The 24,045-nt window shown below is 43.0% G+C and overlaps 1 protein-coding gene across 1 annotated transcript in view; it reads right to left on the bottom strand.

The window, feature by feature from the left end:
• Window positions 1-20,251, bottom strand: part of LOC133750581 (zinc finger protein 260-like) — a 73,394-nt gene extending 53,143 nt beyond the window's left edge. Inside the window, exon 1 of the mRNA XM_062180158.1 lies at window positions 20,021-20,251. Coding sequence (XP_062036142.1) covers window positions 20,021-20,041 — 21 coding nt within the window. The 5' untranslated portion in view covers window positions 20,042-20,251. The remainder of the gene's footprint in view (window positions 1-20,020) is intronic.
• Window positions 20,252-24,045: the final 3,794 nt, after the last annotated feature.

Here is a 24,045-nt window from a genome sequence, read left to right as displayed (position 1 = left end):
TTCTGTATATAAAGAGAATTGAAAATGAAAAAAAATAGTGTTTGTTGTGACTTGTGGTATAAGAATATTGATTTTCTGGCCAAAAAGTGATATTATTAAGTTAGGTATATATTAAGATAAGTAGTTATGTTAAGCTAAGTAATTCAGCAAGTGTGTTAAGTCAGCTATAAGTTATACTAAGTGATATTAATGATATTACTGATAGTAATATTAGTGATATTGATAAGTGTGTTAAGTAGTTATGTTAAGTTAGGTGATCAGGCCAAGTAGTTATGTTAAGTAGTTATATTAAGAATGTTAAATGGAAAAATCGATAAGCACATTAATATAGATGAGTATATTGATCCTAATAACTTAGCAGTGGAATAATGTAATAAACCCCTGGTGTGTTCCTAGTGTGTAAACAATAAAAATCATTCATAGGAAAGCCAATCTTTTTTTTTTTTTTAAATTTTTGACAGGCAGAGTGGACAGTGAGAGAGAGACAGAGAGAAAGGTCTTCCTTTTGCCGTTGGTTCACCCTCCAATGGCCGCCGCGGTAGCGCGCTGCGGCCGGCGCACCGCACTGATTCGAAGCCAGGAGCCAGGTGCTTCTCCTGGTCTCCCATGGGGTGCAGGGCCCAAGCACCTGGGCCATCCTCCGCTGCACTCCCTGGCCACAGCAGAGAGCTGGCCTGGAAGAGGGGCAACTGGGACAGGATCGGTGCCCCGACCGGGACTAGAATCCGGTGTGCTGGCGCTGCAAGGCGGAGGATTAGCCTAGTGAGCCGCGGCACTGGCTAGGAAAGCCAATCTTGTGTCTGTGTGTTCCTTTCTTCCCCGTGACTGACAAGTCATATGTTGCACTTGCTACTGTTGAGCTACATGACAATATGCACTCGTGACAAAGTCCTTGGGCCCCTGAACCTGCATGGGAGACACAGAAGAGGCTCCTGGCTCCTGGCTTCGGATCTGCGCAGCTCTGGCCATCGTGGCTATCTGGAGAGTGAACCAGCGGATGAAAGACCTCTCTCTGTATCTACCTCTCTCTGTAACTCTTTCAAATAAATAAAATAAATCTTTTTTAAAAAGTGTGATGACACATGAATGTATTACAATGACATATGAACTGCATATAACAAAGTGTTAAAAATTATTAAATCTTGGGGCCAGTTGCCAACTGCAGTGACAGCATTCCTATAGGGCCTGCTGCATCACTTCTGACACAGCTCTCTACTATGGCCTGGGAAAGCAGCAAAAGATGGCCCAACCTCTTGGGCCCCTGCACCTATGTGGGACACCTAGAAGAAGGTTCTGGCTCCTAGCCTCAAATCAGTCCAGCAATGGTCATTATGGCCATTTAGGGGATGAACCAGTGGATGGACAGTCCCTCTCTATTTTTCTCTCTGTCTCTGTCTCTTTGTAAATCTGCTTTTCAAATAAATAAATATTTTTAAAAATTAATTGAAAATAAATTTTTTAAATGGAAAAAAAACATGTGATAATGCCAGTTGATGCAAAAATAGCATTTGGTGAAATTCCTGTTTTCATGATAAAAAAAAAAAAACTGTCAAGAGATTAAGTGTACAAGAAATGTATCTCAGGGGCCAGCGCTGTGGCGCAGCAGGTTAACACCATGCCCTGAAGCACTTGCATCTCATATGGGTGTTGGTTCAAGACCCAGCTGCTCCACTTTCTATCCAGCTCTCTGCTATGGCCTGGGAAAGCAGTAGAAGATGGCCCAAGTCCTTAGGCCCCTGCACCCATGTGGGAGACTTAGAAAAAGCTCCTGGCTTTGGGCTGGCCCAAGGCTGGCCATTGCAGCCATCAGGAAAGTGAATGAACCAGAGCATGGAAGATTTCTCTCTGTCTCTCCTGACTCCTTGAAAATATAAACATTCCCAGGGCCAGCGCTTGGTGCAATGGATTAAAGCCTGGCCCGAAGTGTTGGCATCCCATATGGGTGCTGGTTCTAGTCCAGCTGCTTCTCTTCTTATCCAGCTCTCTGCTGTGGCCTGGGAAAGCAGTAGAAGATGGCCCAAGTCCTTGGGCCCCTGCACCCATGTGGAAGGCCCAGAGGAAGCTCCTGGCTCCTGGCCTCTGATGGCACAGCTCCAGCTGTTGCAGCCACCTGGGGAGTGAACCAGCAGATGGAAGACCCCTCTATCTCTCTGCCTCTCCTCTTTCTGTGTAGCTCGAACTTTGAAATAAATAAATAAATAAATCTTTAAAAAAAGAAAAGAAAAAACATTTCCTGTAACAACAAAAAATACAAGGATGTCTACTCTCATCACCTCAATTGTGTATAGGACTGAAACATCTAGTGGGAGCAATTAGTGACAAAAAGAAATAAACTGGAACTTAGCTATTTAGAAACCCTAATGATTGCATGAGAGGCTATTCATTGTCCTGAATTGTGCAGCATGTCAAGCCATTGTTTGTGTTGCCAGCATCCCATATCAGAGCACCAGCTCTAATCCCAGCTACTTTGCTTCTGATCCAGTTTCTTGCAAATATGCCTGGGAAAGCAGTAGAGGATGGTCCAAGCCTTATGTGCCTGTTACCCAATGTAAGAGACAATGATGTATTTTCTGGCTGCTGGCTTCAGCCTGCCAAAGATCTGGCTGTTGTAGACATTTAAGAAATAAACTCACATTCTTAACTCTCTCCCCATCTGTCTCTGCCTATCTCACAGTCTCCTGCTTTTAAGACAAATAGGGACCAGCACTGTGGCAGAGGAGGTTAAGTGGCCTCCTGTAATGACAGCATCTCATATGGATACCAGTGTGGGCTCCATCTGCTCAACTTCCATTCCAGTTCTCAGGTAATACACCTGGGTCCAAGGTCCAAGTGTCTGGGCCCCTGCAACCTCATGGGAGACTTGGAAGAAGCTCCTGGCTCCTGGCTTTGGCCTGTCCCAGCCCTGGTTATTGCAGAAGTGAACCAGCAGATGGAAAAACCGATTCATCCTCTCTCTCTCTCTCTCTCTCTCTCTCTCTCTCTCCCCCCTCTCTCTGTAACTGCCTTTCAAGTAAATAAATGTTATAGCAAGCAAACAACATAGCAAATAAATATCTTTCAAGATTTATTTCATTTATTTGAAAGGCAGAGTTACAGGGAGATAGAGAGAGAGATCTTAGATTCTGGTTCACTGCCCAAATGTCTACAGTGGCATGGCTGGGGAGCCAGTGGAGTTCAATTCCATGATATATGTATGAAAGACTGCGTGGGCACTGGTATAGGATGTTGAGATTGGGAAAAAATATCGACAAGAATATGATGAAAAGATGTGAGCCTGAAATTGGACACATTGTGTTTGAAGTTTCTGTTGTTAATTATGTCAGGATCAACAAAGGACAACTAGAAATAGGAGGTAGAGCTCAGGGTAGAGATTAAGTAGCAGAATATCTGTGATCAGAGTGAATGAAATATCATAAAGAACAGGATAACATAATGTGAAAAGGAATGTGAACAGGATCTGAGGAAACTCTGAACCTACTGGTAGGGAAGGACATAATACAAAAAAGGACAGGAGAGAAGAAATTTTAATGTTTATTCCAGGGATAATGAAAATCTCAATATTAAAAAATCTGGGGCCAGCTATGTGGCATAGTGGGTAAAGCCACGGCCTGCAGTGCCAGCATCCCCTGTGGGTGCTGGTTCAAGTCCTGACTGCTCCACTTCCAATAGAGCTCTCTGATGTGGACTGGGAAAGCAGTGGAAGATGGTCAAGTCTTTGGGGCCCAGCACCCACATGGGACAGCTGGAAAATTTCCTAGCCCCTGAGTTCAGATTGATCCAGGCCTTGCCCTTGAGGTCACTTGGGGAGTGAACCAGTGGATGGAAGACTTCTCTTCCCTCTGCCTCTGCCTCTCTGTAACTCTTGTCTTTCAAATAAATAAATTTTTTTAAAAAAATTTTATTGAGTATATATGGTTTCAAGATTTACAGCACCAAAAATAACTTACATTTCCCAAACATTTGTGAAGTACCCCTGTCATATTTCATGATATTCAGAGGTCTACTGAAAAAAATTTCATGATCATCAACAAAGGCATTGAGAAAATACATTTTAATATATTTCTTTTGTAAAAAAATATTTATTTAATTGAAAGTCAGGGTGAGAGAGAGGAAGTGAGACACAGAGAGAGATCTTCCATCTGCTAGCTCACTCCCAAAACAGTTGCAAAAGCCAGGGCTGGAACCAACTGAAGCCAGGAGTCAGGAGGCTCTGCTGGGTCTCCCACATGGCTACATGGGCCCAGGGAGTTGGACAATCTTCCATTGCTTTCCCAGGTGCATTAGGAGAGCTGGATCAGAAGTGGAGCAGCCAGACTCAATCTGGTACCCATAGTAGATTCAGGCTATAGCTTAACCTTTAAATCTTGAAAAAAAATTATTATTTGCACACAGTTTATACCTGCAAGACTCAAAGAATTCCCATGAAAACTCCTATTTGGGTGGTTCAATAAAATAAAATAATATTGGAGCCAACACTGTGGTATAGAAGGTTAACCCACTGCCAGCAACACTGGAATCCCATATAGGTGCCAGTTCACAGCCTCTCTGCACCACTTCCAATCCAGGTCCCTGCTGAGGTATCTCAGAAAGCAGAAGATGAGCCAAGGGCATGGTCCCCTGCATGCATATAGGAGATGTGGAAGATGCTTCCAGAACCCTGGCTTCAGACTGTCATAGCAGCAGTCATTGCAGCCATTTGTGTAATGAATCAGCAGATAGAATCTCTCGCCTCTTTCTGTAACTCTTCCTTTCAAATTAATAAATAAATCATTGAAAAAAGATGAAACATGACCACTGCTGGACAAGTAACAGGAGTCAGAGAGTCTTCTTATTTTATATATTATTGTTTAAGGTTGCCTCCTCCAGTTCTTATAAAAAGTACAAGCAATCTTTGGGAATCAAGAGCAATCTGTCATCACTCAAGTAACTGATAACTGAAGGTTATGGCAATGACAACACTGTTAAATATGTGAACGGGTTAAACAGATCCCAAGTAAATGCTTCCAAATGCTCAAAATTGGCCAAAGGAAAGGAGAATGAAATATACATAAAACATGGTTTTCAAAAATCATAAAAGGCAAGATTAAAACATCATGTCTCAAAAAGTTGACCCCATCTAAAATTATGCAAACATATATCTAAGTCTTTTTTATTTTGTCAGAAGCAACGTTACTGACAAAAAAGTATGCAGGGTTTAAGCTGTAGAGAGGCCAAGAGTGACACAGAGGAAACACAACACCTAAGCAGTCTAACCCTGAGAGTCCTTGCCAATGGGTACAGTGGGATTGCAGAGGAAGGACGCTGCCGAGGGCAGAGACATGTGCAGCAAGGCTGCATAATCAAGGCCTCCGTGAAGAGTGTCTCGTGTGAACTCAGAGGTCTCTCCCTACTTCTGCCCCCAAAATGGGCAGATTGCTATGATTCCCCTCATGCTCTAAGCCTCTACATGGGGTACACAGAAAGCACATAACTTATTTCTCTGTGAAAGGGTCTAGGGGCCAAGGGTAGCTACCCCTGGGGAGAACAAGGGGGCCTGGCATTATTCAAGATTCTGGATTTGAGTGCAACATGGAACATTATGACTATTGAATTACACCATAAAATATGAGTATCATTTGGATTACCACGAGAAAAAAGGAAAGTTGGGAAGCCTATGAATGTCCAAAGAAAGCAAAAAAGACAGGTCTGAAGGTTAAGTTCTACCAAAACCAGTGCCACGCTGAGAAATACAGATGAAAAAGATTATCAGGGCCGGTGCTGTGGCATAGTGGGTAAAGCGGCTGCCTGCAGTGCTAGCATCCCATGTGGGCACTGGTTTGGTGAGTCTTGGATGCTCCACTTCCAGTCCAGCTCTTTGCTATGGCCTGGGAAAGCAGTAGAAGATGGCCCAAGTCCTTGGGCCCCTGCACCCACATCGGAGACCTGGAAGAAGCTCCTGGTCCCTGGCTTCAGATCAGTGCAGCTCTGGCTGTTGCGGCCAACTGGGGAGTGAACCATCAGATGGAAGACTCTCTCTCTCTCTCTCTCTCTCTCTCTCTCTGCCTCTCCTGTGTAACTCTGACTTTCAAATAAATAATAAATAAATCATTTTTTAAAAGGAACTTATGGGATATGTACTCCATGGAATACTGACAGAGGTTAAAAAATCATTTAATTTGCAACAAAATGGATAAAACTGCAAAACATCATACTTAGTGAAATAAGCCAGTCCAAAAAGGACAAATAGCATATGTTCTCCCTGATCTGTGATAACTAATAGAGCACCTAAGGTAATCTATAAAAATGAAATTTACACTTTGAGAAGCAATGACTGAACAGCCCTTCTCTCAACTATTGAGGAAGAGTTTTTTTTTTTTTCATATTATTTGCTGAAATCTTTAATTAGTATAGTTAATCATATGTATAAAGTTATTTGCAAATAGATCTCAGTGAAAAATAAGAATGCAAATAGGAGGAGAAAGAAAGAGTGTAGGAGTGTGGGTGGGAGGGTGGGTATGGTTGGAAGAATCACTATGTTCTTAAAGTTTTAATTATGAAATGCATGAAGTTTGTATTCCTTAACTAAAAGGTTTCTGGGGAAAAAAAGATAGAAGAGCATTCCAGGAAAATTTTCATTTTGATGATTTGGGTCAAGGCTACTTGGTATCAATATTTAAAAAGAAAATAAATTATGTGTTTTTCATCTTATTTATGTTTAATGATTAACTGATTTGTTTTGAAAGACAGTTTTGGAGAGAGGAGAAGACAGAGAAAGATCTTCCAGCTGTTGCTCCACTCCCCAAATAGCTGTAACAGCCGGAGCTGGGCCACACTGAAACCAGGAGCCAGAAGCTTCATCTGGGTCTCAAACATGGGTGGCAGGTGTCGAAGCACTTGGACCATCTTCTGTTGCTTTCACAGGGGCCCTATCTAAAATACAGAGTTACACAGAGAAAGGAGAGGCAGAGAGAAAGAGAGGGAGGTCTTCCATCCACTGGTTCACTCCCCAGTTGGCTGCAATGGCTGGAGCTGTGCCAATCCAAAGCCAGAAGACAGCAGCTTCTTCCGGGTCTCCCACATAGGCACAGGGGCCATAGGACGTGGGTGATCTTCTACTTTCTCAGGCCATAGCAGAGAGCTGGATTAGAAGTGGGCAGCCAGGACTCCAACTGATGCCCATATGGGATTCCAGCACTGCAGGTGGTGACTTTACCCACCACACCACAACACTGCTCCCGTGAGTGTTCTTTTGAGTCCACAGCTCATGGCTCAAAAACTTGGTTTCCTGCCATCTGCATGGGATACCCACATGGCATTCCTACCTCCCTCACTGTTGTGGGCTTTTGTAGAGTTATCCAGCAGAAGGAGGGTCTTTCTCTGCCTTTCAAATGAATAAATTAGTAAAACAGTATTGATATGTGATATGGAACCATGGGTTGCTACCACCACTGGTTAAAACCCTGTTGCTCCAATTCTGATCCAGCTCCCTATTAATACACCTGGGAAAATATCTGAAGGCAGTCCAATTACTTACACTCTTTCTATGCACTTGGATGGAGTTCCTTGCACTTGAACCTGAGATGCCAGCATTGTGAGCAGCTGCTTAATCTGCACCAAATGCTGGCCCCTGTTCTTGATTCTTAAAGGAAGGACACAGTAATGTCTAGCTGAAGAGAGATATGTACCAGACTTGAGTTTTACTATGGACAGATGACCGACACTGTAGATTTAGCTGAGTTTATGCCCAAGGGGTAGGAGTCATTTAAGTTTCTTTTTAAAGATGTATTTTATTTGCTTGAAAAACAGAGTTACAGAGAGAGGTAGAGCCAGAACCACAGCCAGAGCCAGAATGAGAGTGAGAGTGAGAGCGAGAAGATGTCTTCCATTCCACTTGTTCTCTCCCCAATGACCGCAATGCCCAGAGCTGAACTGATCCAATCCAGGAGCCAGGAGCCAGGAGCTTCTTCCATTTGTCCCATATGGGTGCAGGGGCCCAAGGACTTGGATCATCTTACACTGCTTTCCCAGGCCATAGCAGAGAGCTGGATCAGAAGAGGAGTAGCCAAGACTCGAACTGGTGCCCATAATGGATGCCGGTGCTGCAGGCTAGGGCTTTAACCTGTTGTATCATAGCACTGACCCCCATTTAGGTCTTTTAACAAATGCTAGTGTTAGCTTGACTTGTAAATAGAGACAATTAATAAACTGCACAATAATCTTGGTAAATAATAGAGATATCTTTTATTTACTTAGAAGGAGACTTTTAAAAGTAATTTTATAAAGAATATAAGGAGGGGCTATCATTTAAGCCACCATTTGGGAGAATAAAATCCTATATGGGTGCCAGTTCAAGTTCTGGCTGCTACACTTCTGATCCAGCTCCCTTATAATGGCCTGGGGAAACATCAGAGAATTGTCCAAGTGCTTGGGCTCCTTCATCCATGTGGCAGGCCTGGAAGAAGCTCCTGGTTTGACCTAACCCAACCCCTGCCTTTGTAGCCATTTGGGGAATGAACCAGATGATGGAAGATCTCTCTGTCTTTCCCTCTTCTCTGTAACTTTGACTTTCAAATAAACAAAAAAGTCTTTTATAAAAAGACTATGAATAAAAGTAGACTCTTTAGAAATAGCTGATTTTAGGAGCTCATCAATGTGGCTGAGGAGGTTATGTCCTATCTGCAATGCTGGCATCCTTTATCAGCACCTGCTCAAGTCCTGGATGCTCTACACCCCATCCAGCTCACAGCCAATGGCCTGGGAAAGCAGCTGAAATGACCCACATGATTGGGTCCCTGCCATCTACATGGAAGACCAGGATGAAGCTTTTTCTCCTGGCTTTGGTTTTACCCAGCTCTGGCGATTGCAGCCATCTGGGGAGTGAAGCAGCAGATGGAAAGTCTCTGACTCTGTTTCTCCATCCTTACAAATCTGCCTTTCAAATGAGTACAATATGTCTTTAAAAAGAGGAAAAAAAGTGATTTTATCCAATGTTAAAATGAATTATTTAGGCTGGCATCACGGCTCAATAGGCTAATCCTCCACCTGCGGCACCGGCACACCGGGTTCTAGTCCCAGTCGGGGCACCGGATTCTGTCCCAGTTGCCCCTCTTCCAGGCCAGCTCTCTGCTGTGGCCGGGAAGGCAGTGGAGGATGGCCCAAGTGCTTGGGCCCTGCACCCCATGGGAGACCAGGAGAAGCACCTGGCTCCTGGCTTTGGATCAGCGTGGTGCGCCGGCCGTGGCTGCCATTGGAGGGTGAACCACTGGCAAAAAGGAAGCCCTTTCTTTGTCTCTCTCTCTCTCACTATCCACTGTGCCTGTCAAAAAAAAAAAAAATGAATTCTTTAATGTTTCTTCAAAGCTCCTTTATTCTTCTGTATTGTAAGAAATAGCTGAAAATATTTAAACCCATTTTGATAGAGATTTTTAAAATTTATTTGAAAGAATTACAGAGATAGCTATAGAGATAGAGTATAGAGAAATATATATATGGAGAGAGAGAGTGAGAGAGAGAGATTGGTTCCATTTGTTGGTTCACATCCCAAATGGCCACAATGGCCAGGGCTGGGTTAATCCATATCCAGAAGCCAGGTGCTCCTTCTGAGTTGCCAACATAGGTGCAAAACCCCAAATACTTGGACCATCTGGGATTTGAACCGGTGACCATATGGGATGCCAGCACCATAGTTGCTGGCTTTACCCACTATTTTCACAGTGCTGGGCCTAATTTTATTTTTTAAATAATAAAAAAAAGCAAGTTTAATATTTTACTTAAAATCAAATAGATTAAAAATAGGCACATTTGTTTTGGGAACCTCTAAAATTTTCAATCATTATACCAAATTAAAAGTCTTAGTACATCACCTTGAACAGATATGGAGGTCCAGGTGGGTAGATTTTTCTCTTCTGTGGAATTAACATACATACATTCTATAATCCTAATGATTATTAGTTCTGTAACAATGCTTTATATAAAAGCACATAAAATTTCATGGTTATAAAATTAAATGATAATGCATATTGTCCATGAACCTTCTGAAATAACTTATAAAATAAAGGGGCTGGCACTGTTGCATAGTGAGTAAAGCCACCACCTGCAGTGCCAGCACCCTATATGGGCACTGGTTTGATACATGCTGTTCCACTTCTTACCCAGCTCCCTGATATAGCCTGGGAAAGCTGAAGATGGCCCAGGTCCTTGGGCCCCTGTACCCTTGGGGAAACCCAGAGGAAGCTCATGGCTCCTGGCTTCAGATCAGCTCAGCTCTGGCCATTGCAGACATTTGAGGAGTGAAGCAGCCGATGGAAGACCTCTTTCTCTCTCTCTCTCTGCCTCTCCTTCTCTCTCTGTGTAACTCTTTCAAATTAAAAATACATCTTGAAAGGAACAAAGGAAGGAAGGAAGGAAGGAAGGAAACAGAAGAATCTGAAATGAATGAATGAAAGGGAGGAAGGAAGGAAGAAAGGAAGAAAGAAAGAAAACAGAAGGGGTAACAAGAACCTGAAATGACTGAGGCTTATGTCCTTGTTCCATCAGTCCTGACCCTGAGTATAGATAAGGACATGGGGTGCCAGTTTCTTTCTGGCTACTTCTTGCTGATATGCACCATTGACATGGGGTGGGTATCTATATTCTGGATTGGATTGATTGAAGAGCAGTCTTGGGTTTTTCCTGTATAATTGCTGGGGATATAGCAGTCATGTGCTCCTGTAAAGATTTTGAAATATGTTAATTGTACATGGTAATAATGGAAGCATTATGATTATGAGGATAAAAGGAGAAATCAGAAACATTGCCCATGGTGGGAAAGATGGCCAAAATGAGGAGAACAGAGGGATATAGGAGAGCAAAAGAGTCCTGCCCAGTGAATGTGAAGACAGATGTACGCCTGAGTGCTCCTGTTTTGTTTAGTGTGTATGTGCAGTCAAGGAGCTGTGGGGTAGTTAGGCTGGCCTGCTTCTAGTCCTGGGGCCCCTCTGTGTATGGAACCCTGGCTGCTGTCAGGGGTTAAGGTGAAGACTGTTCTGCTTTCTTCCAGCTGAGCAGGGGTGAAGCGGGGACCTGTGATCAAGACAGCGTTCCAGCAGAAGCTGGCCTCTCAAGGGGGTTGCAGTGCCAGCTCACAGAAACTGTCTCCATTCAAGGTTTCCTGTGCATGACCATCTAGAATTTCTCTGCTTAAGTCTGGAGAAAATAAATCTAACAAGCAAATTAGGTACACAGAGACCACAACAGTCAGTATTAGAGTATCTAAGAAAGGTGCTGTCCAAACCAAGAGGGAGTTTTTCCATTGAGAGATAAAAGGAAACTGACAGGAAGGGCTTGATCATTATCAGGTTGATGTTAAGGCCTGGCCAGGCATAAGTGAGGCCCAGACCTATCTATCTCTTCACATGGGGTACTGGAAGTGACATCATAAATGAGGTGGGAACCTCCTTAGGGAAGACACCCTGTTGACTTCCATTACCCAGCTGGCCTGGGAGGAGAGCTGGCCTGAACAGATTAGTTTTAATAGGTGGCATCTCTAAAAGAAATTTAGAGCTCTGCCTGCAATGTTACTGATCCTAGGTCATCCCTTCAACCATGCTGGTTACTTTGGAAGTTGGGAAGAGTGAAGGGCTTTTTCAGTTTAGGGAGGGCCAACAGGGTCTGCAGCTCTGACCCTGGAGTCCTTCAACCTCCAGGGCAGTTCCATTTCCAGTAGCGTCACTCTTGATAGAGTTGTCAGGCCCCTTCAGGAGCCATCTTCTAGCATGACTGCTGCTTGCCCAATGCCCAGACTGCTCATATTGCCAATCAGCTCCTGGCTCCTGGCTTCAGATTGGCACAGCCCTGATCATTGTAACCAATTGGGGAGTGAACTAGCAGTTGGAAGACCTCTCTCTTTATAAATCTGTCTTTCAAACAGAAATCTGTAAAAAAGAAAATATAATTCCCTCTTGGAGAGATTCTGAATCATAGCTCATTATATGTGTTTAATGCAAATAAAAATAGATTACAATGCACTTGCTTTTTAATTGCAACTTTGTTCATTGTTTCTAGATTTGATAATTTTAAGTTTTATGGGGGGCTGGTGTGATGGAATAGTGGGTAAACCATTGCCTGCAGTGCTAGCATCCCATTCAGGCACTGGTCCAAGTCTCAGCAGCTCCACTTCTGATCTAGCTATGGCCTGGGAAAGCAGTGGAAGATGGCCCAAGTGCTTGGAACCCTGCACCCACAGGGGAGAACTGGAAGAAGCTCCAAGGCTTCTGCCTTTGGATTGGCCCATCTCTGGCTGTTACAATTATTTGGGGAGTGAACAGTGGATGGAAGACTCTCTCTGCTTTTGCCTCTATGTAACTCTGCTTTTCAAACAAATAAATCTTTTTTAAAAAAATGTTTTATGGGGCTTATTAATGTATGATTAATCAACATTTCCAGTTTCTTATATAATGTCAATTATAGTATAATATTCTGCTATTACCTTGTAACTGTTTATTATTTAGGATGACAACTCAGCACCAGCCATGATTATATTAATTTCAACACCTCTGCTTTTGAAGATATTTAGAAAGATTTTGAAGTTGTAAATTAGTGATTTGGCTTGTGCTGTGGCACACCAGCCTGTAGCATTTGCATCCCATATGGGAGCCTGGCTGCTCCCTTCCAATCCAGCTCCCTGGCAAGGCACCTTGGAAAGTAGCAGGGGATGGCCAAGTCTTTGGGCCCCTGCACTGATGTAGGAGACCCAGGAGAAGCCCCTGGCTATGGATTAGCTCAACTCTGACAATTGTCATTTCGTGAGTGACCCAGTGCATAGAAGACACATCTATCTTTCTAGCTATCGATCTCCCTACCTCTTTCTGTACCTATTTCCAATAAAATAAGTCTAAAAAAATAGTGTGGCTTTGGGGGGCAACTACTCAATACTCCCTCCCCTCTCGAAGAGGCTTTTAAATGTTCTCACCATAAAATATGAGGTGAAGAATGTGAATAATTCTCATTTGAAAATCCCAGAATTAACATTCATCAAATGATCACATCGTACCCTACAAGTATCTACAACTATTTCTCAGTAGAATATTTTAAAAAGGCAAAGATTATCAGGGTACACTAAAAAACCAAACAATATAATGTGTATAGGATTAAAATCTTTTTTAAAACTTTTTTGTATTAATACAAAGAGAAATGTTCCATGCAATCCGTAGCAGGATAAAACTTGACAGGCCAGCATGGCAGCATAGGGGGTAAAGCTACTGCCTGCAGTGTTGGCATCCTGTATGAGTGCTGGGTTGAGTTCCAGCTGCCCACTTCTGATCCAGTTCTCTGCCATGGCCTGGGAAAGCAATGGAAGTTGGCCCAAGTGTGTGGAAGCCTGTACCTGTGTGGCTGACCAGGAAGAAGCTCCTACTCCTGGCTTCAGACTGACTCAGCTCCAGCCTTTGCAGCCATTTGGGGAGTAAACTACTGGATGGAAGACCTTTCCCCCTACCTTTTCTTTCTCTGTGACTCTGCCTTTCAAATAAATAAATCATCCCATATGAGCTCTGCTTTGAGTCCTGGCTGCTCCACTTCTGATCCAGCTCTCTGCTATGGCCTGGAAAAGCAGTGGAAGATGGCACCTGGCTCCTGGCTTTGGCTCAATGCAGCTCCCACCACTGCAGGCATCTGGGGATTGAACCAGTGGATGGAAGACCTTTCTTTCTCTCTCACTCCCTCTCTCTCTCTGTCTCTCAGCTATGCCATTCAAATAAATAAATAAATAAATAAATAGATAAATCTTAAAAAAAAAAATAAGTTGTCTTGCCTACCTGAAGTTGTGCTGAACATTGGACTGTTTCAGAAGAAACCCTAAGTTTAGTGTTGGCACTGGTGGACATCTTACTAACCTATTACAGGCTGTGCTTTCCAATGCCACTGCACTCTCTCTCTCTGCTTCTCTGCAACTCTGCCTTTCAAATGAATTATTATTTTAAAAAACAGAATGGTGATAAGAGAACTAGCTATACTATCTGGACAATCCAATACTGGACAGAATGGACTTGAAAACAAAAGATATTAATGGAGACAAATAAGACATATTTTCTCTAGCAAGAGCATCAGTGAATCTAGTCAAAATGACAATTATATGAACACACATTTCTAAGGAAACATGTTGAACAGTTCATGAAAAATGAATAAAAATAGAGTAGACTGGTCAAGAGCAGCACCTGAACATGACAATATACTACTTGGAATAAGAGACAGGACAACTAAAACACACTGAAAAACCAGGGAACATTTTGATTTAATTGATTACACACACACACACACCCATACACACTCACCTCGCTTCATTCAGAAAGAGAACGCATAGTCTCTGCAAGTATATATGCAGTATTTTCCAGAGAAATGATATGTTGGGTCATAAGATAGCCTCGACAATTGTCGTAGAATTGAACTATTATATGATATTTTCTGCCCACAATGTATCTCACAGGAAAATCAGGGATGCATTTGGTCTAGTGCTTATGATGCCTCTGTAAAACAGACTAGATCCCAGCACTTGGACCATCTTCTGCTATTCCAGGCACATTAGCAGGGTGCTGGATTAGAAGTGGAGCAGCTTGGACTCAAAGAAGCACTCTTATGGGATGCAGGTATGATAGACTGCATTTAACTGATGATGCTGCCCCCACTTTGAAAATTTTTAATGTCAGGGCCAGTGTTGTGATGTATGGGTAGGCCACCACCTGTGATGCTGGCATCCCATATGGACACTGGTTCATATCGCAGCTGCTCTACCTCAGATCAAGCTCCCTGCTAATGGCCTGGGAAAAGCAGAGGAAAATGGCACAAGTGTTTAAGCCCCTGCTACTGATGTAGGAGACCTGAATGGAGCTCCAGGCTCCTGCCTTCAGTCTGGCCCAGTGCTTGCTTATTGCAGACATCTGGGGTTGAACCAGTAGACGGAAGATGTTGGTCTCTGTCTCTCTGTTTCTCTCACTCAGCCTTTTCAAATACATAAATAAATCTTTCAAAAATTCTAAACTTTGGGATGTTGACTTAGAATTATTTCTTATTGGGGCCGGTGCTGTGGCATAGTAGGTTAAGCCTCCACCCGCAGTGTTGCAGCTCTGGCATCCCATAAGTGTACTGGTTAAAGTCCTGGTTGCTCCACTCCAATCCAGCTGCCTGCTAATGATCTAGGAAAGCAGTGGAAGGTGGCCCAAAGTCCTTTAGCCCCTGCACCCATGTGGGAAAGTGGGAGGAGGCTCCTGGCTTCTGGCTTGAGATCTGCAAGGTCCAGCCATTGCAGCCCTCTGGGGAGTGAACCAGTGGATGGAGGACCTCTCTTCTCTCTCTCTCTCTCTCTCTCTCTCTCTCTCTCTCTCTCTCTCTGCCTCTCCTCTCTGTGTAACTCTGATTTTTGAATAAATAAAATTTAAAAAAAAAAAAAGAAAAATACCTCGCAGACTTCTGGGCTAGCTCACCAATGTTGTTTCCAGACAATAATCCGGCTCCTGACGCTCACCGCTTCAATTCGCCACAGCTGAGTGCTGGCCAGAGGAAAGGCTGTATTTCCAGAAGGCAGCTGCAGTCTCGGGAAAGAAAGTCCTCCGAACCAAAGAAGCCTTTTGCTACCAAACCACGCAGCACAGAGGGTGTTCAAAGGGACAGCGGTAACTGGAGCACCAGGCTTCACATAAAACAATGAGGCTATTCAATTGACAGTTATGCAGATTTTCAGGCTTTGTACTGAGGAAGGTCCCACCAGCCAGTCAGGGGAGTCCAGGGTGTCAGGTGGGAGGTGCTTTCTGCCTCAGCTGGGGGAGGGTTCTCTGTCGCCTGGGGCAAAAGCCTGCCCTTCCAAATCATCTCCTTTTTTTCAGTAGGCTTCTGAAATTCTTCTGCAAACATTACTCACAAGATTAGGGGAAGGTAGGGTGCCTTCATTAGGACTACCATGCTGTTGGAGGAGGGTGATTGGGGGTTTATAAAGAGGTTCTAAGGCAGGGGGTGCTGGTGTGAGGACTAGATGACCTAATGGGGGGTCCTTGTAAGAGTGGACAAGATGCTTGCTTCTCCCCAGAACCTGTCTATTAGCAAGACAGAAGTGGTGATCCCACTCCCCCAGTTTCTAGCTTTATCATGAGAATAGCAAGGAAGCAATGATCCACCCTTCTGAGCTTCTAGTTTTATCAGGAGAATAGAAAGAATTGGCCTATCCTACTATTTGGCTGGGTTTTTCTTTTAACGAGAGCAAGCTAGACAGGATTATTGATGGGTTTTGTCTCCAGCCTCTGACTAATTGTTAGCTGTGATTATTCTGCTCATCCAAATTGCAGCTAAAAAACTCCACTCCATTTTTCAGGTCTCCCTCTCTTGGAGAGCCCCTAGTGGCTGCTGTGGCAAGAGGTTTCTGACTTAAATAAATCTTGCTTTGCTCACCTCATGACCACATGGAAATTCCTTGTGAGACAAACACCCCAGGCACCTTCCTTCATCACCATTTTCCCCCATTACTTTGGTGAAGTCATGGAAGAGTTGACAGTCTCTGGTTTCAGATGTCATGGCTTGTCGCTAGACTGATGACAGGCTTAAGATCTCTGATTCCTCCTGGTGGTCAGCACCTGTGTCCTTCAGCTCTGCCTCAGCCTAATGGTAGAACAGAGACCTGGGGCCCCCCTGCTCTCTTAAAAACCTACTGTAAATTTCCACAGATGCCCCTGATGATGGGATTCCTTTCTTTCTTTTTTTTTTTTTTTTTTTTTTTTTTTGACAGGCAGAGTTAGTGAGAGCCAGAGACTGAGAGAAAAGTCTTCCTTTTTCCATTGGTTCACCCCCAAGTGGCTGCTCCAGCTAGCATGTTGTGGCCAGTGTGCTGTGCCAATCCTAAGCCAGGAGCCAGATGCTTCCTCCTGGTCTCCCATGTGGGTGCAGGGCCTAAGCACTTGGACCATCCTCTACTGCCTTCCCAGGCCACAGCAGAGAGCTGGACTGGAAGAGGAGCAACTGGGACAGAATCTGGTGCCCCAACTGGGACTAGAACCCGGTGTGTCAGTGCCGCAAGGTGGAGGATTAGCCTATTGAGCCACGGCGCTGGCCCAATAATGGGATTTCTAAGAGCTGGGTTTCTACTTCTCAGTGTTTCTACACACACACACACACACACACACTCCTCTCCTGGACAAAAGATTTCCCAGGTACAAAATTAGATTATGTTATCAGACTCAGTAGCCTTCTTTGCACCAAGCAAACAGTGTTTTCTGGGTGTGTGTTTATTGGAGGGAAAGACTAGGACCACCTACAAAGTTATTGGGATAAGGCAGGACTTTGTAGGATAAAATACTGGGCTGTTTCCCAAGGCCTGCTTCTGTAGGCAGCCCATAAAGAAGTCATAGACAAGTCAAGGTCCATCTCGGCTTGTGGAGTTCCTGGGATAAAAAAGTCTCATACTCCCATGTTGAAGGGGAATGACCAAACAAGAACACTCTGCTAAAATTAACTGTGTTATGACTGTGTTGTAGAAAGCCCAATAAGTTGCTTATGTATGCTGTTATCCTCTGTGTTGCCTTGAGCTATTGCTGGTTATGTATAAATATCTCTGAGACACTGGAATAAACGAGCCTTGTCTTAGCTCCATTCTCTGCACTCTTGTCCCTCTTTTCATTCCCATGCCCCCCTTCAGGTTCTGTTTGACTGGTGAGGCTGGCCCCCTCATGCTTCTAAGACTACTGCATTCCTTCTGCAGAGCACGTGTTTTGTTTCCCATGGCTGCTTTCACACACATAGGCTAACTTCTATCTTCCTATCTAAAAATATTATTGAAGAACATGAAAGCCTTGGATAGAATACCCTTAGAAACAAAAGCTGAAGGAATTGTCTGATTACATGGGAAAAATTAAACACATTAAGAAAATGTCACTGGAGAAGAAGCTAAGGGTCCTTGTATTTATGCAAGAAAGAATTCAGGTGTGAGACAGAGAGCAGTGGAAAGCAAAGTAGCAAAGTTTATTAGGGTTGGGACGTACATAAGAATGGATGGGCACCTCTCCAGACAAAGCAGAGAGAGTGCGTAGTTCACATTTAGGCTGGGGTTTTTAAGGGGCTGAGTCTTGCCTTTCCACCTTTTTGCTGTCTCCTTCTCCAGAACAAAGGACTTCTTGGGTGTAAATACAAAAAATTCCTTTCTGAGTTTCCCACTGAAGTCAGACAGGGGAAGCCTGGCTAGCTTGGCCAAGGGGCTTCTCTCTAGGGTGCCCACCTTAGAGGAAGGATGCTTATCAGGCCAGGTAGAAGGGGCAGGGCCCCCTGGAAGGTTGTCAGGATCTGAGGGCAGGACTTGGAAGTGCAGACACTGGACAGCACCTGGAATGTTTTTGGGTGACTTTGAAATGCGAATGCTGGACTGCTGTAGATGTCCCTTCCTTTAGGCCCTTGTCACACACACAGGTTAATTTCTGACTTCTTACCTAACAACAAGACAGAAGAATCAAGTTATCCTATTGAAGTAGGCATAACCTTAGGTTTCTAAATAAAACAGTGTTAATGTCAGGTCACAACAGTCAGAACCAAGGAGGAAGAAGTAACTTACAGGAGATGCCTAGAAATTTGACAAAGAAAATCATCAATTAAGTAGAAACTACTAAAAGGGGAATTGCATTAAAAATAGATTTCAAAATGAAACATTAAGACTTATATGTATATATATACATATATGTATACATAAAGTATATATGACTTATTACAGATATGTATACATATATATACATATATGTATATATACATATATATACATATGTTTCTTATTAACTTTATTGCTTTAGCATGTTGCCCAAATCCATAGTTCTGTCTTTGTACTTATATAACATGAGAAACTCATAGAAATAATTTCCTTCTAATCTCAGCCAAAGCAACCTCACACAAAATTATCTGCTACAAATCTGTAACATTCTTATATTCCCTTATATTCCTTAAGTTATTTGTTCTGCTTTGTTCTTCTCTCTCCTTGCCAAACACCAGTTTCATTTCATGTTAGGACAAAGATCACCTGCATTCTTTGTGCAAGGTGTCCAGTGTGTACCAAATCTTCCCAGCCAAATGAATCAGTTTACAGGTTTTTATTGGGATTCCCCTCCTGGGCAAGGTGCACCAGTTCCAACAGAGTGGGGGCCAGGGAAGTCTCGTTTCAGAGGTTGGGAGGGATCCTTTTATAGATACAGGGCATGGGGGTTGAAGGTTGAGGTGCCTCTGATCCTCATTGGTTGACCTTTAGGTGCACGCGGGACCTTGGCAAGGACTTTTTGTTCCTGGAAGAGTGGGCCTTCTCTCTTGTGGATCCCAAAGCTACCACTTTGTTATTTGGAACACATCTTGGGTGCCAAGACACATTCTCATTCTCATTTTTCCCTTCCCTATCTATTGGTTGCTTAATTTGCATTTTGAAATAATCCTAAAAAGCCTCTAAAATAAGAGCAAGTATTTTAATAAAAGAACATGTAGAATTTCAAATTATTTTAAAGCAGTCTAAAATGGTTTGTCTTATATCAATGATTTATGTAAACCAAAAAGTCCTTTGTCTTTTACAATTTTTAAAAAACAAACAGTACAGGGGCCAGTGCTGTGGCACAGCAGATTAAAGCCCTGGCCTGAAGCGCCAGCATCCCATATGAGCACCGGTTTGAGACCTGGCTGCTCCACTTCTAATCCAGCTCTCTGCCCCAGGGTCAGCTCATATCCAGTAACCACAATATGAGAGCCTCACTCCCTTAGGAAGAGCTGTGCCAAGAGGACTGGGTTGTGGATTTAGTGACCTGTTTCCTAACTGAGGGGAATTACATTATCCAGGAGGAAAAACAAGGGACAGGGGATCCCACAAATCATGGGTTCTCCCCCAAATTTCATGCATGAAATCTGGATTCTCCCTGAGAACCTGTGCATCCTAACCACACAATTTGGAAAAATACAGAGCTCTAGGGCTGAGCCAAAGTCACCACATTCAGGAATGAAAACATATCCAGTGTCCCATGCCAGATACCATCCTGCAAGCAGGAGGCAACTAACCCCACAAACTCACCATATTCCAGATTCCAGGCATCCTTCTGATGGCTTTTGTAGTGAGAGAACTTCACAGATGACGAAGACTGAGCCTCGTGGAACCCCTATGAGCAGCAGACTGGAGAAGCTGTATTTAGCAGCATGAAGAAAAAGACCCCATGTTGCTCTTCATTGTTGATCCGGTGTGTCTAATTGGACAGTTTGCTGAGCCAGTGAGAAGGCATCATGTCAGAGAAGATGCAGCCAATCAGAGTCACACCTACTAGATTTCTGTGAGGGGTGGGGAGAAGGGGTGCCATTCATCCAGGCCATGGCTGATGGGGGTAGTGTGGGCTGAGTCTTGGGCTCAGGTCTGGAGGAGCTCACCCTCCTGGGGCCTCGCTCTCCTAAGAGCAGGGGCTGCTGTCACCTTCCTGACGACTCAACCTCATGAGATTGGGGATCTCTCCCACCCTCCAATGTCTGTGATTCTGCTGGGATCTTATGACCTAGAGCTTCCAATAAACTCTTTTACAAGAGATGAAATGTACTCAAAATTTAATGAATTCTGAGCTTTTCATTTTCTTCATGTTTTTGACTTAATTTTGTTTTAGGTCATTTTGCTTTTTTAATGATTTGAAAAATATTTAAAGATACTCTATAGAAGTTTTCTAGTCTGTATTTTGTCCTTTAAAATGGCTTTCTATTTTTTCCTGCTGCTACATGGAAAGCCACTTGATATATATTGATCTTATACTCACTAATATCACTTAATTCTCTTGTCAGTTGATAGTTTGTTTTGGATTACCTCTGTAGATTGTAGAGTCCACCACATATATTGAAAATTTTGTTGTTTAATTGGATGTAGAAGGGACATTCCTCAAGACAATCAAGGCAATTTATGAAAAAGCCACAGGCAGCATCATAGCGAATGGGGAAAGGTTGGAAGCATTTCCACTTGTGAGAGGCCAGGGCCACGCCGTGACAGGCTTCTCACAAGACAAAAAAACTGACTAGGCCCAGGATGCCCCTGGTATGAGAAGATGAAACCTGACACCGGTCAGTCCTTGGTCCTGTCCACAGGACCAGGTGGAGGCAACCAATAAGGTGGGCCATCCTTGCTCCTGCAGGGCCAGGGGAAGGAAGGAATGCAGGTGTAATACTTGTTTGCCTGGGAACTATAAAAACCCTGAGAACAAAGAGAAGGGCCCTTGGTCTCCCAGCACTGCATTGCATGGGAGGCTGGGGCCCCAGCATGCTGGACCTACAAATAAAGTCCCTTCCTTCTTTGCATTACGGTGAGTCTCACTGGTTCTTTCTGTCTGGGCAATCTGGAACACAACACACTGAGATCTGGTACCAGACAGAAATGCCCACTCTCACCATTGTTATTCAATATTGTACTGGAAGTTTTTGCCAGAGCCATTTGGCAAGAAAAAGCAATTACAGGAATACAAATTGGGAAGGAAGAACTCAAACTATCCCTCTTTGCAGACAATATGATTCTTTATTTAGGGAATCCAAAGAACTCCACTAAGAGACTATTTGGAACTCATAGAAGAGTTTGGCAAAGTAGCAGGATATAAAATCAGTGCAAAAAATCAACAGCCTTTGTATACACAGGCAATGCCATGGCTGTGAAAGAACTTGTAAGATCAATACTCTTCACAATAGCCACAAAAACAATCAAATACCTTGGAATAAACTTAACCACGGATGTCAAAGATCTCTAGGATGAGAATTACAAACGTTTAAAGAAAGAAATAGAAGAGGATACCAAAAAATGAAAAAAATCTCCCATTTTCATGGATTAGAAGAATCAATATCTTCAAAATGTCCATTCTCCCAAAAGCAATTTATACATTCAATATGATGCCAATCAAAATACCAAAGACATTGTTCTCAGACCTGGAAAAAAATGATGCTGAAATTTATATGGAGGCGCAGGAAACCTCGAATAGCTAAAGCAATCTTGTACACAAAAACAGAGCTGGAGGCATCACAATACCAGCTTTCAAGACATACTGCAGGGCAGTTGTAATCAAAACAGCATGGTACTGGTACAGAAACACATGGATAGACTAGTGGAACAGAATAGAAACACCAGAATTCAATCCAAACATGTACAGCCAATTTATATTTGATCAAGGAGCTAAAACCAATTCCTGGAACAAGAACAGTTTGTTTAACAAATTGTGCTAGGAAAACTGGATTTCCACATGCAGAAGTATGAAGCAAAACCCCTACCTTACACCTTACACAAAAATCCACTCAACTTGGATTAAAGATCTAAGCTTACTACCTACCACCATCAAATTATTAGAGAACGTGGGAGGCACAGGCAGACTTCTTGGGAAAAATCCTAGAGGCACAGGGAGTTAATGCTAAAGTTAACAATTGGGATTACAGCAAGTTGAGAAGTTTCTGTACTGCAAAAGAAACAGTCAGAAAATTAAAGAGGCAACCAACAGAATGGGAAAAAATGTTTGCAAAATATACAACTGATAAAGGATTAATAACCAGAATCTATAAAGAGATCAAAAAACTCCACAACAACAAAACAAACAACCCACTTAAGAGATGGGCCAAGGACCTAAACAGACATTTTTCAAAAGAGGAAATCCAAATGGCCAACAGACACATGAAAAAATGTTCAGGATCACTAGCCATCAAGGAAATGCAAATCAAAACCACAATGAGGTTTCTTTTTGCCCCAGTTAGAAAGGCTTTCATACAGACATCAACGAACAACAGATGCTGGCGAGGATGTGGGGGGAAAGGCACACTAATCTATGGTTGGTGGGAATGCAAACTGGTAAAGCCATTAGTAAGACAGTTTGGAGATTCCTCAGAAATCTGAATATAGCCCTACCACACGACCCAGCCATCACACTCCTTGGAATTTACCCAAGGGAAATTAAATTGGTAAATAAAAGAGCTATCTGTACCTCAGTGTTTATTGCAGCTCAATTCACAATAGCTAAGACATGGAATCAACCTAAATGCCCATCAGCAGAAGACTGGATAAATAAATGATGGGATATGCACTCTATAGAATACTACACAGCAATTAAAAAAAAATCTGGTCATTTGCAAAAAAATGGAGGAATCTGGAAAACATCATGCTGAGTTTAATAAGCCAGTCCCAAAGGGACAAATATCATTTGTTCTCCCTGATCTGTGACAACTAACTGAGCACCTAAAAGGAAGCCTGTAGAAGTGAAACTGACACAATGAGAAACAATGACTTGATCAGCCCTTGTCCTGACTGTTGAGGAATAGCTTACTGTTTTATTCTTTTTAGTATTTCATTTTTCTACTTAATACCATTGATTGAACTCTTTAATTAACATAGGTGTTTAAATTCAACTGAAAATGATCCCTGTTAAAAACAAGAGTGGGAATAAGAGAGGGAGGAGAGGTACAGTTTGGCACATGCTCACTCGGACTTACCTCTAATGGTAGAGCTAGAAACATGCCATGGGGCTCCAAATCCCATTAAGTTGGCAAGTACCAATGCCATCTTACTAGTCATAATGACCAGTTTAAGTTCATAACTGATCATAAAGATAGGATTAGTTGTTAAAGGGATCACATAAATAAGATCAGTGCCTGCTAATAATATTTGAAAAAATTAAAAAGGAGAGAATGATCCAATATGGGAAGCAGGATACACAGAAGACTCATAGAACCACAAATGCCCTAAACAGCACTCTGGCCTCAGAATCAGCCCTTAAGGCATTCAGATCTGGCTAAAAAGCCCATGAGAGTTTCTCAGGCATGGAAAGCCAAGAGACTGTGGCAAAAAATGACCTAAATGAACGATCTCTGTGAGTGAGATTCCTGTGGAAAGAAGGGGCCATCAAAAAAGGAGGTACCATTCTCTGAAGGGAGGAGGAAACTTTCACTTTGATTATGGCCTTGTCTAAATAAGGTCAGAGTTTGTGAACTCAAGAGCCTTCCATAGCCTTGGCAGCTCATGACAAGAGCCTCGGGTGATAACTGACATCAGAAATAAGAGTGTCAATTGTTAAATCAACAACAGGAATCACCCTGCACTTACTT

The sequence above is a fragment of the Lepus europaeus genome, chromosome 21 (assembly GCF_033115175.1).
Source record: "Lepus europaeus isolate LE1 chromosome 21, mLepTim1.pri, whole genome shotgun sequence".
NCBI lineage: Eukaryota > Metazoa > Chordata > Mammalia > Lagomorpha > Leporidae > Lepus > Lepus europaeus.
Note: the sequence above shows the minus strand (reverse complement) of the source record. Positions and strands in the feature narration are given on the sequence as shown.